The 19,444-nt window shown below is 38.7% G+C and overlaps 1 protein-coding gene and 1 pseudogene across 6 annotated transcripts in view; one reads left to right on the top strand and one right to left on the bottom strand.

Moving 5' to 3' along the window:
- Window positions 1–19,444, bottom strand: part of Tlk2 (tousled like kinase 2) — a 127,296-nt gene that overhangs the window by 93,683 nt on the left and 14,169 nt on the right. Inside the window, exon 2 of one of the 6 annotated variants that reach the window (XM_004868586.4) lies at window positions 14,125–14,298. The exons of the other annotated variants lie outside the window; for them this stretch is intronic. Coding sequence (XP_004868643.1) covers window positions 14,125–14,130 — 6 coding nt within the window. The 5' untranslated portion in view covers window positions 14,131–14,298. The remainder of the gene's footprint in view (window positions 1–14,124; window positions 14,299–19,444) is intronic. 6 annotated transcript variants of the gene reach the window in all.
- Window positions 6,520–7,008, top strand: LOC101696981 (NADH dehydrogenase [ubiquinone] flavoprotein 2, mitochondrial pseudogene; annotated as a pseudogene).

Below are 19,444 nucleotides of genomic sequence, written 5' to 3'. Positions count from 1 at the left end.
ACCATCTCCAAGTGTGAATTAATCTCCAAGGCATAAAAGCCTGTACCCTGTCAAGGTTTAACTATCATTTATCAGGTAAGGTATCATCTTCAAGTGTGAAAAGCTGTAATAATTGGCAATTTTTTCTATTTAATGATACTGTTAATAAACAAGAATTACATAATTTTCATATTTTGTGAGTCACTTTACTAAAGTGTTCTTTCTAATCATTTCAGAATTTTTTCCTCTAGATTTAGTACTTATGTACAAAATCATAACATTTGCAGCCAGGCATGGTGGCACATGTCTATAATTATAGCAACTTGAGAGGCTGAAACAGGAAGGTTGCAAGTTAGAGATCAGCCTAGGGAACTTAGCCAGACCCTGTGTCAAAATTGGGGAAAAAAATAAAAGAGCTAGGGATGTAGCTCAGTGCTCCCATGGGTTTAATCCGCAGCATGAGGGCAGGAAGAAGGAGTAGTGTATTATCTTCCTTTCCATAATTTGAATCTTATTTTTTCACATTTTATTGTATATACTGTACAAACAACATTAAAGAATATCGGTCATAGAGAATACTGTTTTGTTCTTCATTTTCACGGTACCTTCTCTATAGTGCTTTACCTTTAGAAATAATATTAATGTCTGGGGATTTAGCTCAGTGGTTTTACCACCTGCTGCGCAAGCGCAAGGACCTGAGTTCAATCCCCAGTACCAAAAAAAAGAAATGATATTAAGATCTTGAATAGGGCCAGGTGTGGTGGTGCACACCTGTAATCCTAGCACTCTGGAGGCGGAGGCAGGAGGATCACCATGAGTTTGAGGCCAGCCCGGGCTACACTGTGAGTTCAAGGCCTTTAAGGCCAGCCTGAACTACATACCAAGACCCTGTCTCAAAAAAAAAAAAAAAAAAAGATTCTGAATAGCCAAAACAATCTTGAAAAAGGTCAGTGTTAGCAATCTCATACTTCCCAATATCAAAATTTACTACAAAGTCGGGTGCAATGTTGTGCATATGTAGTTTCAGCTAGCTGGAAGGTTGAGGCAGGAGGATCACTTGAACCCAGGAACTTGAGACTAGCCTATTACTAAACTTAAACTTATTACTAAACTAAAACTATCAAAATAATATGATACTAGCATAAAGACATATATAAGAACAATGGAAAAAAATAGCAAGCCCAAAAATAAACCCTCATATAAATGGTCAAATGATTTTTTTTTGTTTTGTTTTTGGTACCAGGGATTGAACTCAGGACCCTGCGCTTGCCAGGCTGGCGCTGTACCAGTGAGGTACATTCCCAGCCCAGTCAAATGATTTTTGACAAGATGCCAAGACTTTTCAATGCAAAGGGGCAGCCTTTTAAACAAATGGTGCTGGAGAAACTGGACATCAATATACAATTGAATTAGGCAGGACCTTTATACAATAATTAACTCAAAACAGATCAAAGCCCTAATAAAAACGCTAGAACTATAAAGTTGTAAGAAGAAAATATGGGAGGAAAGCTTTATAACATTGGATCTGGCAATCACTTCTTGGATATGACACCAAAAACAAACAACAAAAATAAACTGGGTTAAATTAAAAACCTGTATGTGTCAAAGGGCAAATCAAGAGTAAAAAGACAACCTACCAAGTGGGCAAAAATATTTGCACTCATATACCAAAGAAGGGGTTAATATTTCAAATGTATGAGTAATGGCTACAACGCAACAACAATGCAAAGAATGCAATTTTAAAATGAGCAAAGGGCCGGGGATTTAGCTCAGTGGTTTCGTCACCTGCTGTGCAAGCACAAGGACCCGAGTTCGATCCCCGGTACCAAATAAATAAATAAATAAAAATAAAATTTAAAAAAAAAAATGAGCAAAAGTCTTAAACATTTCTCCACAGAAGATATATAAATGGTCAACAAACATATTAAAAGATGTTCAAGCTGGGTGTGGTGGCACAAACCTGTAATCCCAGCACTCATGAGACGGAGGCAGGAGGGTCACTGGGACTTCAAGGCCAGCCTACACTACAAAGTGAGACCCTGTTTTAAAAAAATCAAAAAAAGGGGCCAGGGATTTAGCTCAGGGGTGCCACACCTGCCTCACAAGCACAAGGTCCTGAGTTTGATCCCTGGTACCGAAAAAAAAAGTTAAAAAAAAAAAAAAAAAAGATGCTCAACATCACTAACTATTAGGGAAACGTAACAAAACAACACTAAGATGCCGCCTTACATCCATTAAGATGGTCACTAGCAAAACAAAATAAAAATCACCCCAGAAAATAACAGCATTGGGGAAGGTCTTAGAACCCTTGTCCATCACTGATAGAAATGTAAAATGGTGTAGCCAGTATAGAAAACAATATAGCAGTTCCTCAAATATTTAAAACAGAATTACTGCATGATGCAGAAATTCCACTTCTGGGTATATAACCCAAAAGAACTGAAAGCAGCGTCTTAGAAGAGATATTGTATAACTATGTTCTTAACAGCATTATTCACAATAGCCCAAAGGTAGAAGAAACTCAAATAGCTATTCATTGGATAAATCCATAAACCAAATACAGTATAAACATACAATGATATATTATTTAGCCTTAAGAAGGAAGGAAATTCTGATATTCTAACAGCGATGGTGAAAACTGCAACCCCCAAACCCACCTATTTATTGCCAAGTGCCAACATTGCAATTAAACCTGAATGCTGAGGTTTTAGTTTATAAAAAACAATCATTATGTGATGCTTGGCTGCTGGGGTGACTTGGCTCACATGCTGACAGAGAAGGCTGAGTGCCTGCTGCAGCACATGTGCCACAGATTCACCACCACTGTTCTACAACATGGATAAACCTTGAGAACATTACATCAAATAAAATTAGGCACTCACAAAAAGACAAGTACTATATGACTCCATTTAAGTGAGGTAACTCTGAGTAATCAATTTCAGAGTAAGAAAGATAGCCAAGGGTTGTGGCACACACCCATAATCCTAGCTTCTCCAGAGGCTGAGGCAGGAGGATCTCAAGTTTGAGGCCAACCTGGCTAACTTAGTAAGACCCTGCCTCAAAACAAAAAAAGGAGCTGGAGGGCTTAACGTAGTGGTAGAGTGCTTGTCTAGCAGGTACAAGGGCCTGGGTTCAATCCCCAGTACCAAAAAAACAGGGTGAGGAGAAAAGAAAAGAAAGTATAATGGTGGCTTCAGGAGGGGAGTGGACAGTTGCTTAATGGGTATAAGTTTCAGTTTTGCAAGATGAAAAATGTTCTGGAGATTCAGTGAAAAATAATGTGAATGTATTTATACTGTACTCTTTTAAATGATTGAAAGTAAATTGTATGTTATATCTATTTTATCCCAATTACAATATTTTTTTTGGTACCGGGGTTGAACTCGGGACCTTGCGCTTGCAGGCGCCAGGACCACTAAGCTAAATCCCCAGCCCCGCAATTACAATATTTTTGAAACTGCATTGTTTATAAAATTAAAAAGCAGGAAGCCAAGTGTGGTGGTGCACACCTGTAATTCCAGTACTTGGGAACCTGAGGCAGGGGGGTCATGAGCTCAAGGTCAGGCTGGGCTACATGCTGAGTTCAAAGCAAGTCTAGATAACACAGCAAGACTCTGTCCCAAAAAAATCAAACAAAAAACATGCCCAACTGCTTTCTGACAAAGGTGCAAAAGCAATTCAATTAATCATATAATTATATAAATTAAAAATAAAAGGTTTTTCAAAATGGTGCTATATGTGAGGCAGGAGGATTGCTCCAAGTTCAAGCCCAGCCTGGGCTACACAGTGTGTACTATAAAGTATAAGGCTCACCTAAACTACATAGCAAGACCTCAACTCAAAAAAGCCTGGAAACCACATACTGGGGATGATCAAAATATGCAGTGAATGTTTAAATTTTTATAAATTTATTACAGTAAAAAACACATTATCATTAATTCCCCTCAAAATACTCCCTCACTTCAAACTTATCTCATCATTCTTGGCACTTTCTGACACAGTTTGGAAGTCTTTGGTGTCTTTATGTGGTGTGAACAAAAATATGGTAAATGCTGCTCCTCAGTGTTGTTCAACAGAAAGGTAGGCTCATAAAAACAGTGTGGCATCTCCTCATCTACCTTGTTCACTGGATCTGGCACTGTGCTCTTTCCTGAAGTCAAAATGGCCATGAAAAGTGTTTCAAATCGATTCACAACACTGAGGCAACTATAAAGTACAACTAAAGACACTCATGAAAGAAGACTTCTGGAACTGCTTCAGAAGTGGCTAAAAAAAAAAAAGTGGCAAGAACAGCTCAAAGCCTGGGCCTGGGCCCTGATGGGCAGGGCACGAGGTGCAGGGGAGGGAGAAGGCCCCAACATCTTAAGCACCACAACTTAGACCTGCCCTGCACTAGGCCAGCTGGGCTAGAGGACCAATGATTACCTTCCTCTCCTTCCAACTGGTGACTAAGAACTGGGAGTAAGAAGTACAAACAAGATGCAACTTGCTGATGGCAGCGCTTAGCAATAAAGATTTACTCACATACAGTTAGTTATTCAAGGCCTAGGAATCAGAAGACATGTATTTTAATCCTTGCTTCAGCCACTTAGTTGATTTGACTTTTACTCAGTCTCTTTCCTCATCAGTAAAAATGAGGGTTGTTTTTTTTTAACTAGCCATGAAAGGTTCCTTGTAACTAATTTTTCTTCACTGCAGTATTAAGAAATATATCAAATTGATGCCTGCCTCACAAGCGCAAGGTCCTGAGTTCGTTCCCTGGTACCCCTCCCAAAAGAATTATATCAAATTGAAAAGATATGAATAAGTATCCGGAAAAAAACAAAAGAAAAAGACTTTATGCCTTTCTGTTATTCAGACTCTTCTGGAATACGCAAAATTGCAGATGGGTTCAATGGAACTCTTTCCGATCATTGTTATAGTGTCTGTTCTATGAGATAGTCAGACTTAAAATATTTTGACAACAAAGATGAATATTCTGATACTGAAACATCAAATGACCTACTAAAATTTGCAGAAGGAATCAAGGCCAGAAACAGAAAACAGAACTACCTACTTCCCAGTCCATTCCAGAGGTCTAGGATTTCATCCTCAGCATGGAAAAAAAAAAAAAAGGAGGTCAATTGCAAAAGGTTGTATACTCACTGGGTACAGTCACTTATGCCTGTAACCTCGGCATTAGAAGGCTATGCAGATGGACTGTAAGATTTTATGTCCAGTTTGGGCTACATAGTAAGACTGCCTCAAAACAAAACAAAAAGCCAGGAATGTTGGCATCCTGTGATTCCCTCACTCTAGGAGGCTGAGGCAGAAGGATCACAAATTCAAGCCCTGCTGAGTGATATAACAATAAAAAAGGAATGTGTGAAGATCCTGGGTTCAATCTCCAGTATTGCAAAAAGAAAGAAAAAAGGCTGCATAATTTGGTTATAAGTCACTCTTGAAATAATGAAGTTATAGAAAAGGAAAACATTACTTGTTAGAGATTAGGGTTTTGAGGGAGAGGGAATGGGTGTAGCTAGTAAGTAATAGCAGGAAATAGCCCTGTGGTGTTGAGTAGTTCTGTAGTTTGTGGTGGTGGTTTAGAGAAGCTACCAAAGTCATAAAATTGTTTAAAATACAGGCTTCTGCACACACATTCCCACACACAAATGATCTGTAATCGGTATAAATTCTGTATATTGGGCTGGGGTGTGCAGCTTAGTGGTAGAATGAGTGCTCTGCATGCACAAGGTTGTTGAGTTCAACCCCAGCATGGCAAAAACAAAACAACAAAAAACACTGTGGATTTTATCAACACCAATTTCCTCCTTTTAATATTCTACTGTAATTACAGAAGATGCCCACACTAAAGGAAAGATGAAGAGTACATGGATAAAACCTCCCTGTATATTTTTTGTGCAACTTCCTATGAATCTATAATTATTTTAAAATAGTTTTTGCTATTTTATGTGTTATTTATTTACTTGGAATTGAAAAGTGGTAATAATGAGAACCAATCCTTAGTTTGTACTTTCTACATGGGCCAAGAAAATAGCACATTTAATCCTCATAATAACCTTATATGAGCTGAATTACATCCCTCCAAAGTTCATGTGTTAAAGCCCTAATTCCCAGGCCTGGGCCTACGTGGCCTGGAAAGGGTGACGGCTCAGCTGCCATGTTCTCCTTGGCGCTGCGGGCTCAAGCAGCCGCCTCACCGCCCCGCAGGGAAGACAGATAAGGAATTTGCATAAAACGGCTATGCAGAATGGTGCCAGAGGAGCCCTGTTTGTGAACAGAGATACCCCTGAGAATAATCCGGATACTCCATTTGATTTCACACCAGAGGGGCCGGGGATTTAGCTCAGTGGTTCTGCCGCCTGCCTCGCAATCACAAGGTCCCGAGTTCGATACCCAGTACCTAAATAAATAAATAAATAAATGATTTCACACCAGAAAACTATAAGGATAGAGGCAGTTGTAAGAAACTATCCAGAAGGGCATAAAGCAGCAGCTGTGCTTCCAGTCCTGGACTTAGCCCAAAGGCAGAGTGGGTGGTTGCCCATCTCTGCTATGAACAAGGTTGTAGAAATTTTACAAGTACCTCCAATAAGAGTATATGAAGTAGCGACTTCTTATACAATGTACAACTGAAAGCCAATTGGGAAGTACCACATTCAGGTCTGCACTACAACACCTTGCATGCTCTGAGACTCTAACAGCATCCTGGAGGCCATTCAGAAAAAGCTTAGAATAAAGGTTGGGGAGACTACACCTGACAAACTTTTCACTCTAATAGAAGTGGAATGTTTAGGGGCCTGCGTAAAAGCACCAATGGTTCAAATAAATGACAACTACTATGAGGATCTGACATCTAAGGATATTGAAGAAATTATTGATGAGCTGAAAGCTGGCAAAATCCCAAAACCTGGGCCAAGGAGTGGGCGTTTCTGTTGTGAGCCAGCTGGAGGTCTCACCTCGTTGACTGAACCACCTTAAAGGACCTGGGTTTGGTGTGCAAGCAGGCCTCTAATTTACACTCTGCTGTAAATACGTTGCTGGAGAAATAAAGTGTGAACCTATCTTTAAAAAAAAAAAAAAAAAGCCCTAAGTCCCAGTATCTCAGAATGTACTTGGACACCAGAATTTAAAGAGGTAATAAGTTACAAAGGGATCATTTGGGTAGGCTCCGAGTCATTATGTGTAGTGTCTTCATAAGAGGCTATCAAGCCAGGTGTCACAAGCTTGTAGTCTCAGCACTCTGTGAGGCTGAGGCAGGAGGATCACAAGTACAAGCCCAGTGCGAGCAATTCAGTGAGAGATCCTGTCTCAAAATTTTAAAAAGGCTGGGGATATAGCTCATTGTGAAGTCCTCGGTTCAAGGTTCAATCCTTAGCACAAGGAAAAATAAGAGAAGGATGGGCGGGGGTAAGGGAGAAAGAGAGAGAGAGAGACAAAGAGAGAGAGAAACAGAGAGAGACATGAAGCGGGGGAGATATAGATCATACGAGTGAATACACCAGGACCACATGAAGACAAAGTAATAAGACAACAAACTAACAAGAGGCTTCAGGAGGCATCAAACCTGCTCATACCCTGATCTTGGACCTCCCCCTCCAGAACTGGGAGAAGATAAATTTGTTACTTAGTCCATCCAGCCTATATAGTATTTGTGATGGCAGCTCTAACAAACTAATGCACAATTTCATGAAGTACCTGCTATTATTCTCTTACAGATGAAGAAACCAAAAATCACATAAATTTCATGAAGCAAAGCCAGGATCGGGACAAAGGAGATCTGGTTCAAAATATGTGTTCCTAACCATTCAGCTTTACTGACTTAGTCCATACATACTGCTATACCATAATACTGAAACTGGAAAGGGCAAGATCACTGTACTGGCAGGCGAGGTGTCTGAGGATGGTCTGATTCTGAGACAGTTCCTTGAACACTGTGTCCTCTGGAGGGGAGGAAGCCTATGTCATCACATGGTGGAAGATGAGGTTAAGAAGGAACACTGTGTCTTCACATAGCAGAAAAACAGAAAAAGGACCAAATCCTGTCAAGTCCTTTTATAAAACACCTAATTCAATTCACAAGGATAGCAGCTCTCTTGACCCAGTCACCTCTTAAAAGCCTCACCTCTTGATACCATTACACTGGCAGCACCTAAATTTTAGAGGGAATACATTCAAATTATATCACTGACTGTAGATATATTAATTCTTCAACACTGAACTTGTCTGGCATTCCTATAATTACTTGAAACAAAGTAAATGAATCATCTCCTGTGGCCATTTTCTAAGGCTTGCCCCTCCCTCCCTCCTTCCCTCCTTTCCTCCCTTCCGATGGTACTAGGGTTCTACCACTGAGCTACATCCCCAGCATTTTCTTTTTACTCTTTTCTAAATTTGGAGTCAAGGTTTCAGAGTTAACACAGGCTAATCTAGAACTTGTAATCCTCTTGCTACTGCTTCCCAAGTAGCTAGGGTTACAGGCCTGCACCACTGTGCCCAGCGAAATCTTCATTTTCTATATCAGCATGTAAACTGTTAACCCTGTCTCTTGCTACTAATGATTTTTTTAAAGCAAAAAACCATGCCGGGTATGGTGGTGTATGCCTATAATCAGGGCTCGGAAGGATCAGGCAGGAGAATCACTGAGAATTCAAGGCCAGTCTGGGCTACACAGTGCATTCAAGGCCAGCCTGAACTACACAATAAGACACTGTCTCAAATAAATAAATAAATAAATAAATAAATAAATAAATGAATGAATGAATGAATGAATGAATGATTGATCGATTTTAAAAAAAGAAAAAACCAAATGGACATCAATCAAGTTTCTTGTTTTTTAAAAAAATAGCGTTTGGGCCAGGGATTTAGCTCAGTGGTTCCACCACCTGCCTTGCAAGCGCAAGGTCCCAAGTTCGATCCCTGGTACCAAAAGAAATAAAAAATAAAAAAGTAGAGTTTGCAAAAACAAAATGAAACATGTTTCTAGTACGTGTGCTCAAATGCATTTTTAGGCCTTATCAAAATACTTGTTACAAGCCTGAAGACAGTTTTGTGGATAAATTATAAATTCATGAAAACTGAGGTTAAAAAACAAATGTTGACACCATCCCTTTAGCTCATGAAAGAAGCCCATATAAAGGGCCAGGGATTTAACTCAGTGGTTCCACCACCTGCCTTGCAAGCACAAGGTCCCGAGTTCAATCCTTGGTACCAAAAAAAAAAAAAAAAAAAAGAAGCCCATATAAAACTAAATTTAAAAACAAAAAAAGCTTGGAAGGGTTGGAAGGTTAATGTTTCAAGGTTAATGAACGCCTAGAAAATCACCTGCCTTAACGATACATAATGAAGTCCACTTCTTATTTCCACTTTATTTTGACCAACAATGAGATGATTTTAAATAAGTTACTTCGTGTAGTACTAAACAAACAAAACATCACAATATATTACCAAGAAAATCCTAAATTAATATCTATTAATGATTTTACTAATATTCCAGTCATGCCTGTGAATTTTATATAATTCACTCAAGATCCACAGCATATAATTAAAAAGGTAATTTCAAGTGTTGACAACAATATGAAGGAATTCATAACACTCCTGCACTGTTGGTGGGGATTCAATATGGTCCAGCTGTGTGTTAGCTTTTCATTGTTGCAACAAAATATCTAAACAAGTAAAGGAAGAAAGGTAAAATTATTTTGACTCACAGTTTCAGAGGTTTCAGTCCATGGTAGACTGGTTCCACTACTATTAGGCTTGTGACACGGCATAAACATCATGGCAGAAAAGCATGGCTGCTGGGCATGGTGGCACACACCTGTAATCCCAGCACTCAGATCACCATGAGTTAAAGGCCAACCTGAACTATGCAGTGAGAGCTTGTCTCAAAAAAGAAAAAAGAAAGGCATGGCAGAAGAAGGGTGCTCACCTCGTGACAACCAGAATGGGGAGAGATGGGGAGAGATGGGGAGAGGGGGAGGGAGAGCATGAATCACCAACGTCTTACTAGTAAGACCCATTCCCTTCAATTAGGCCCCATCTCCTATTTTTATTACCTCCCAATAATGCCATCAAATTATAATCTCATCAATGGATGAATCCACTTCATGACATGACATTAGCACCTTCATGATCCAATCAATTCTCAAAAATCCCAACTGACAGCCAAATCTTTAGCATATGAGTTCTGGGGGACCATTTCAAATCATAACCATAACCAGCTTGTTTGGAAAACTGCAAGTTTCTTTAAAATGTTAAGAGCTTATCATGAGACCAGCAATTCTACACAAAGGTACGTACCCTAAAAGAAATGAAAACATATACACAGAAAAACTTGTCCGTTAATGTTCCCAGGAGCACTATTCATAATAGCCAAAAAATGGAAACATCTAAATGTCCATCAAGTGATAAATAGATATAGAAATGTGGTTTGGTTAAACCAGGTATAGTGGTGCATGCCTGTAATCCCAGCATTTGGGAGGCTGAGACAGAAAGATCTTGAGTTCAAGGCCAGCCTAAGCTATAAACCAAGTTCAAGGTCATCCTGGAATATACAGAAATCCAGTCTAAACAATGACAACCAAAACAAATGGTTTGGTTTTGTTTATGAATATGGCTTGCATATAACTGGAATATTATGTGCTAATAAAATAGTTTTGTATACAATAAATTATTATTTAGCAATAAGATGAAGGACTGGTCCATGCTATAGCATGAATGAACCTTAAAAACATGATGCTGGGGCCAGGGATTTAGCTCAGTGATGCCACCTGCCCCTCAAGCGCAAGGTCCTGAGTTCAAACCCCGGTGCCAAAAAAACCCTCATGATGCCAAGTGAAAGAAGCCTGTCACAAAGAGTCACATATTGCAAGACTGTTTATATGAAATGTCCAGAATAGGCAAATCTATGGAAACAGAAAGATCAGTGGTTGCCTAGAACAGGCATGAATGAGATTTTTTTAGGTGTATTGTATGGTGGTTTCTTTTAGGAGCTATACTGGAGACAGGAATGCATCAAAGTAATTCCTGTCCTTCATACCCTCTTGATCATTTATGGAAATAATTATGTCACCATTTTCTCCCTCTAATTTTAAAATCCCTTATTCCATTTAAAAATTCTTTAAATAAATGACAAAATACTTTTTAAAAATTCCTTAAGTGACAAAATACGCTTACATAATGATTACTTAAGGAACAAGTCCTTGGGGCCAAGGGTATACCTCAGTGGTAGAATACACTTGGGACATGGCAAGCCCTGACTTCATTTCCCAACACCACTAAATCAATGAGTGAAAAAAATAAGGAACAATGATTCAAAAACTAAGTCTGTATGTAACAACATCTTATGGTAGATCTTTGAAGATCTACCATTACTAACTGTCTGAAGAGTTAGTAATTATAGTTCTCAATATAAAAGTATGTCCATTTGCAGCTTGGGATTTAGCTCAGTGGTTTCGCCACCACCTGCCCGGCAAGCGCAAGTACCCAAGTTCAATCCCCAGTACCCCCACAAAAATGCACATTTTAAAATGAAAATAAATCATTAAAAAAAATCAAACTTAAGAGGAGTATGATTTTAATATATGTAGAAAAACAAGCCATATATACTACTATGAATTTTATTACAAGGTCTATAATTTATGTTTTTAGCTCTCTTATGCTAAAAAACACTCTCGTTATGGTTTGAATTGTGAACATCTCTCAAAAGTGCATGTATTGAAGGGTTGGTCCCCAGTTGATGGCACTGATTGGTGGGAGGTATCAGAAACCTTAGGCGGGGCTGGGGATTTAGCTCAGTGGTTTCGCTGCCTGCTGCGCAAGTGCAAGGACCCGAGGTTGATCCCTGGTACCAAAAAAAAACCCCCAAAACCCAGAAACGTTAGGAGGTGGGCCCTATTTGGAGGAAGTTTAGTCACTAGGCCAGTGCCCTTAAAAGAATATATTGGCACCATGCGTCCTTCCCTTCTCTCCTTTCTCCTGGCCACCATGAGGTGAGGAATTTTCTTTCATCACTCATTTCCTGTCATAATGTTTTCCCACACCAGACCCAAAAGCAATGTAGCAGCCAAGTATTGAATAAAACCTCTGGGTGAGCCAAAATAAATCTTTCCTCCTTATAAGTTAATAACTTCAGTTATTTTGTCCATGATGGAAACCTGACACATGTCCTCTACAGATCAAAAAACTACAAATTCAATATTTAAAGATAGAAAAGAGAAGCTCTATACAAAATCCTGTGGCACATTCACAGAGAGAAAACAAAGAAGAAAAATAAAAAAATAAATAAAAAATATAAAGCCAAGTGCATGGTAAAAGCTTGTAGCTACAGTTACTTGCGAGGCTGAAGCAAAAGGATTGCAAGTTCAAGACCAGCCTGTCTCAAAATAAAAAAAAAATAAAAAGGGCCAAGTGTGATGGCACGCACCTGTAAATCATAGCACTCAGAAGGCTGAAACAAGAGGATTGGCACAAGTTGAGGGCCAGCCTCCACTACATAGAAAGTTCAAGGATAATGTGAACTACACTATATATATAGTGAAACCCTGTCTCAACAAAATTTAAAAAATAAAAATAAAAATAAAGGGCAGGGGATTTAGCTCAGTGGCTCTGCTGTCTGTCTCGTAAGTGCAAGGTCCCGAGTTCGATCCCCAGTACCAAAAAGTAAAAATGAAAAAATAAAAAGGACTGGAACTGTAGGTCAGTGATACAGTACCCTTGGATTCAATCCCTAGTACAACAAGAAAATAAATAAAATCAATACAATCCAAATTTATAATACCCAAGAGATATGACTGAAGAAAATTTGATGAGGGCAACTATGTTTAGGTTCTTGAATTTTATGGCAGGGAAGACACCACTACCCTGTTGCCATCTCCTATAAGAAAAAAATTTCCTACTGTAGAACTCAATATACTGGCACAATGATAAGGTACAAGAGTCTAAATTCTAATTCCTGCTGACTGTGAAACAAGCTTCAGCAAGTGAACTCTTAATTCTTTAAGCCTTAGATTCCTCATATGTAAAGACCTAGGGCTAGGCACAGTGGCACATGCCTGTAATCCCAACATTTAGGGAGGCTGAAGCTGGAGAATCTAAAATTTGAGGCCCACCTAGGCAACTTATCAATACTATGAAAATGAAAATTAAAATAAATTCAAAAAGGGCTAGGAGCTGAGCATGATAGTACAATTATAATCATAGAATTTGGGAGGCTAATGCAGGAGGATGATAAATTCAAAATCTGCTTGGGCAATTTAGTGAGACCCTGTCTCAAAACAAGCCAGGTGTGGCAGAGCACATCTGTGAACCTAGCACTCAGGAGGCTCAGGCAGGAGGATCACCATGAGTTCAAGGCCAGCATGAACTACATAGCAAGACCCTGCCTAAAAAAACAAACAAACAACAACAATAACAAAAACAGAAAAAAGAAAACCAAAAACAAACAAACAAAATAAACAAAAAACTGGGGATGTAGCTCAGTGCAAAGGCCCTGGGTTCAATCCCTAGTTCTACCAAAAAGCAAAACAAAAAGCTACTAAAAAAAAAATTTTTTTTTTGGCTTTTTGAGACAGGGTCTCTCTATGTTCAGGCTGGCCTTGAACTCACTGTACCCCAGGCTGCCCTCAAACTTGCAGTGATCCTTCTGCCTCAGCCTCTTGAGTGCTGGGATTATAGGTGTGTGCCATCATGCCCAGCCAAAAACCAGCTGTGAAAAGTGTCACATGAAGTTACTGACAAGCCAGGCATAGTAGGTACCTATCAGCTCAGTGTTATGAGAGGCTGATAATAGGAAGATCACAAGCTCCAGTTTAGCCTGCCTTAAACAACTTAGCAAGACTCTGTCTCAAAACAAAGAAAGCCTGAGGATGAAACTCACTGCAAAGATCCCGAGTTCTATCCCCACAACTACTCCCCAAAAAGGAAAAAAAGTTACTTTTTTTCTTGTGAGTAATATACTTTTATATGTTTTAGACAGGATCTTGCTATGTAATCAAGGATGGCCTCAAATTCAAGGCAATCCTCCTACCTCAGCCTCCCAAGTACTGCAAGCATTCACCACCATACCCAGCATAAGTGATGATGTACTTTCAAAATAAAATGACAAATAACTTTAAATTAGCACTATAAAAAATTAATCTCACTTACTTGCATTTCCTGAGTGGGAAAGAATGGGATGGTCCAGGGGTGTGACCAACCAAAAAATGATTGAGAACAGCAGGTACCAACAGTTTAAAGTCAGATAGGTGTGGGACTGAGTCAATGAACCACTGTATGAAACCGGGCAAATCACTTAAATTCTATCTGCTCTGGTCTTCTCATCTGTGGTAAAAGAGGAAAAACCACCTACCTTAGGGATATTGCAAGGATTAAATAAATTAATGCTACATACTGGGGGAGGGAGTAAAAGTGACTGAAAAATAGTTGATGCTCTATTAAGATTAGTTACTTCTTTCCCCCTGGGTGGAAGATTGTACATGGATATTTTTTTAACATGAACTTTGATCAACCAAGCCAGCCAGCAGTTTTAACCATGCTATATAAACTGCCAAGCATGTATTCATTTCTGTTTGTGGGCTGTTATTGTAGAACTAGGGATTGAACCCAGGGTCTTTGCACCGAACTACATTCCCAGCCCTTTAAAAATCATTTTTAAATTTTGAGGCAGGGCCCCACAAAGCTGTTAAATAGCCCAGGTTGGGCTCAAACATGCCAAGCATGCAGCACCATGCCTGGCTTCAAGCATGTATTAAAAGAAAACAGCTTGCCACACACAGAGGCCAAATTATTCAACAAGTCACAATATTTAAAATCTAACTGAAAAGTGAAGGATTTAAATCATTCATTTAAATCATAAACCCCCATCCAAAACTGGAAACTCAGTACTCTAAGTGAATTTCTCCTTTCAATCTCCGTAAGATTATAAATTCCATGAGCCTAGGGATCAATGCTTCTTCCACTACTGTATTACTAACATAGTATCTATTGTGAAATGTTTATAAGGGTGTGCTCATAAACAAATGAATTTTTTTTAATTCTCTGTACCTGAAAGTCTTCATCTATGAAATGGAAATACACAGTAACTTCTATAAGGAACTCTGAGATATTCTCTTCTGTGTTCTTAGAGAATATTTTAAATTGCATATTAGTTGATGCTATGACAATACTTTTTAAATTTCAGTTGTCAACTGTTCACTGCTGATAGGAAAGGTAATTAGTTCTTGTAAATTAAACTTGTATCCTAGCTAAATTTAAACTCTAGTAGCTTTTTTACAGCTTACTTAGCACTTTCTTTTTTACTTAGCATTTCCTATATGTACAATCATGTCACTTTAAGTCATCTAAAAAAATAAACATAGTTTTTATTTTTCCTTTCTAATCTATGTTTATTCCTTTTATTTGCCTTATTGCATTGGCTAGAACCTTCAGACAAACAAAAGTTGTGCAAATAAATATCCTTGATTTACCCTGGATTTTAGGTAGAAAGCATTCAATTTTTCACCATTAAGTATGATGTCAGTTGCAAGTTTTCCATATACGCCTTTTAACACATTAAGGAAGTCCCCTTTTAACCAGTTAACTGACAGCTTTTATTATGAATTGATGTTAAGTATTCAAATGCTTTTTATGTATCTACTACAAAGTCATTTAACAATTCTTTATTAACATGGTGAATTACACTGAGTTCTCTCTTTTGTTTTCTGAGACAGGTGTCACTATGTACCCCAAGCTGGCTTGGAACTCACTATGATCTTCCTGCCTCAGCCTCTCAAGTGCTGGGTTTACAGGCATGTGCCACCACACCCAGCTACTGAGTACTAATGTTATGTCAACCTTGCAACTAGCATAAAACCCAACTGACCATGATACATTATCCTTTTTTTTTTTTGGTGCCGGGAATCCAACTCAGGACCTTGTGCTTGCGAGGCAGGCGGCAGCACCACTGAGCTAAATCCCCAGAAAACTGTTATCCTTTTCATATATTGCTAAATTCAACCCATCTCCCTTCCTACCTCTTTTCTCCAGACTGGTTATCAACTTGCAACCCTCCTGCCTCAGCCTCCCAAGTAGCTGCAACTATAGACCTTATTAATGAGGTTTGCACACACACATTCATAAGAAATCTGAGATACAGCACCCCCTCAATGTTTCTCTCTGATTTGGTATCAAGATAGTAGTGACCTAGGGCCGGGGATTTAGCTCAATGGTGCCTCCGCCTGCCTGGAAAGTGCAAGGTCCTGAGTTTGATCCCCGTACCAAAAAAAAAAAAAAAAGTAGTAGTGACCTCATAAGTATTTTCTGACACTTGTGGAAAACTGATAGTATTTCTTCCTCATATATTTGAGATAATTCATCAATACATAAAGCCATATGAGTCTGAACTTTTCTTTGTGGGAAGACTTCATTACAAACCTAATTTCTTTTATTTTTTGATTTTTTTGAAACATGGTCTCACTATACAGTGCAGGCTGGCCTTGAACGCACTACGTAGCCCAGGCTAGCCTTCAACTCAGGGCAATCCTTCCAAGGGTGGGGATTGTAAGCCTGGGCCAACATGTACAGCCCTAATTTCTTTCATAAATATAAGGTTTTTCACATTGTTCTTCTATTTCAATTATTTCAACTCTATCATTTGTCCTCTTCTACTTAGATTACTCTTCTTTGAAAGCATATTTTTTTGAAAAGTTATTATTTCACTCCAAATATTTGGAGATTTACTAGATATCCTTTTTCTTTTTGATTTCTAATTTAATTCTGTTGTAGTCAAAGTGGGCTCTATTTCTGCCTCCACCCCCTCAACCCCAACCCCCGTACCAGGGATCAAATTCAGGACCCTGGGCTTGCCAGGCAGTTGCAGCGCCACTAAGCTAAATCCCTGGCCCTTGTCTCTATATTATTTCAATCCTTCTAAATTTGTTGAAAAATGTTTTATATTCCAGCATATGGTCTATTTTGGTAAATGTTTCATGTACGCTTGAATATGGGCATAGTGTTCTGAAAATGTCAATTAGGTAAAATCCATTGAGAATATTATTTAAATCTTCTATAACCTTACTGATTTTCTGCCTGCTGATTCTGTCAATTATTGAGAAAATGTTCCAACTCTCTATATTTATCTTTTTCCTTTTAACTGTCAACTTTTGACTTGCTCTATTATTAAATGGATACACATTTAGGACTAGCATGTCCTCTCAATGAATTGATCCTCCTTTCATGTTGAAATTCATTTTGTTGCCCCTTGTAACATCTTCCTTGTTCTGAGAATGCTTTTTGGGGGGCCAGGGGAAAGGCTTACTACAAATAGAGCCACTTCAGCTTTCCTTAATCAGTGTTTACAGAGTATCTTTTTCCATTCTTTTAAGTTTCTATATGTTTATACTTTTTTTGGTTTTTAAAGACAAGGTCTCACTTTGTAGTTCAGGCTGACCTTGAACTCGCTATGTAGCCCACACTGGCCTTGAAGTCCTGGGGATCATCCTGCCTCAGCACCCCCCACCCCCCCACCCCCTCTACCCTGTGCTGGGATTACAGGCATGTGCCACCACACCCAGGTAAATGTTTATATTTATAAAGATATGAGTTAAAATACAGTGAGCTTAGTGTAAACAACACATAATTAGATCTTGGTTCTTTACGCTGATTAATTAGTGTTAGGTCATTTACCATTTATTTAATTATCAATATAGTTGGGCAAAATCATCTACCGCATTGAAAATATTTTTTCTATTTGTCACATCTTTTGTTTTTCCTCTTCTCCTTCATTCTTTAAGACTAAAGTATATTTTTTAAAAATATTTCATTTCATCTCTTGCTAACTATTATCTATTTTGTTATTTTTTAGTGGTAAGCATATTAGACTTATAATCTGCCTTCAAATAATTTGAATATTATTTGAAATCAATAAAACAGACTAGATCTTGGAAATTCACTGCAGTCAGATTTGTTAATAAAAAATTTAAAATACTGTTAAAGTAAATGTCTAAAAAGTTCTTATAAGCATGGCTAATAGTTAAGATTTTGCTTTAAGCTTTTACTGCAGATATAAATAAAACTTTGGAGAACTTGTTAGAAGTTACCTACAATACGTAACTCTGCCATAAATGGCTCCAGTATCTAGCATAGCACACAGGTTCACCTAACTTCCCAACAAAATGATCCATCAGGGCTGGTGGTACAGCTCAGGGGGAGAGTGCTTACCCAGCCTAGCGTGCACAATCCCTAACACTGAAAAAAGAAAAGTCAAAATGAGCCACCAAATAATGAAATAAGACAAATACTCTATCAACTACCTACAAACTAAATTTTTTACCTTCTATTTCACTACATATAGCTACTATTTTCTCTCCAGAGCCTACAAACTAGGAATTGTGAATTTCAATAATATGAATATTACAAATTAATCACATTATCCCAAATTAGAAAAGCCCTATAGAATCTGCTATGATGAAATTTTACTTTTAACAGAAATTATTCCGTCTCTTCTCCCCCATCCCCCCCTTACACACACACACACACACACGCACGCACGCACGCACAGAACTCAAAAGAAATATGGAGGTTTTATAGAGAGGTTTGTTCCTCAGATTCCCAACAAAGTCCTAGAGATAACAACGGGGGCCACTGAACAATTTTCTGCCTTCTCAGGCCATTTAAAATGTCAAACTGACTTGACTTTGGCTAAAATTTTATTAACTCCTGATACATGAAATGATTCCAAATCCTTGTAGAAAAAAAAATCACCTCACATTACTCTGTACCTGATTAATAAAACTGAGGAAATGAAGCTGGCATTAGACCCAGAGACTCAGGAAGCCAAGGCAGGAAGATCACTTTTGAGTTCAAGACCAGCCTGGGCAATATATCCATACTCCATATCGAAAAATTAACTAAATTGGGGAAGTGAAGTATTGCTTAATAAATTCAATTCAACAGAAGAATATATAGCCTTTTGAAAGATGCCCTCCTCGGGAGTGGGAGGAATTTGAGCAGTAAACACTTGGGTACTAGATTCATTCATATAAAGTCTCCTGCACAAGGACTTCATGTAACATCCTTAAAAATTACCTATACTGGGGCTGGGGATTTAGCTCAGTGGCACCGCGTCTACCTCGAAAGTGCAAGGTCCTGAGTTCGATCCCCAGTACAAAAAAAAAAAATTATCTACACTGGCCAGGAGTGGTGACATGGGCCTGTAATCCCAACACTGGGTAGGCTGAGGCAGGAGGATTGCCACAAGTTCAAGGCCAGCCGGGGATACATAGAGAGTTCAAGGTCAGCCTAAACTAGACAGCGAGACCCTGTGTCAAAAAACAAAAACAGGCTGGGGATTTAGCTCAGTGGCACCACGCACACCTGCCTTGCAAGCACAAGGTCCTGAGTTCAATCCCCAGTACTGAGAGAAAAAAAAACAACAAACAAGCATACAAAATAACAAACAGTTTCAGTTCAAATATTCCCTGTAAAAAAG

The sequence above is a fragment of the Heterocephalus glaber genome, unplaced genomic scaffold (assembly GCF_053883595.1).
Source record: "Heterocephalus glaber isolate CG9 unplaced genomic scaffold, H.glaber_assembly_v1.0 deba00001124, whole genome shotgun sequence".
NCBI lineage: Eukaryota > Metazoa > Chordata > Mammalia > Rodentia > Bathyergidae > Heterocephalus > Heterocephalus glaber.
This window is presented reverse-complemented; position numbering and strand designations above follow the sequence as displayed.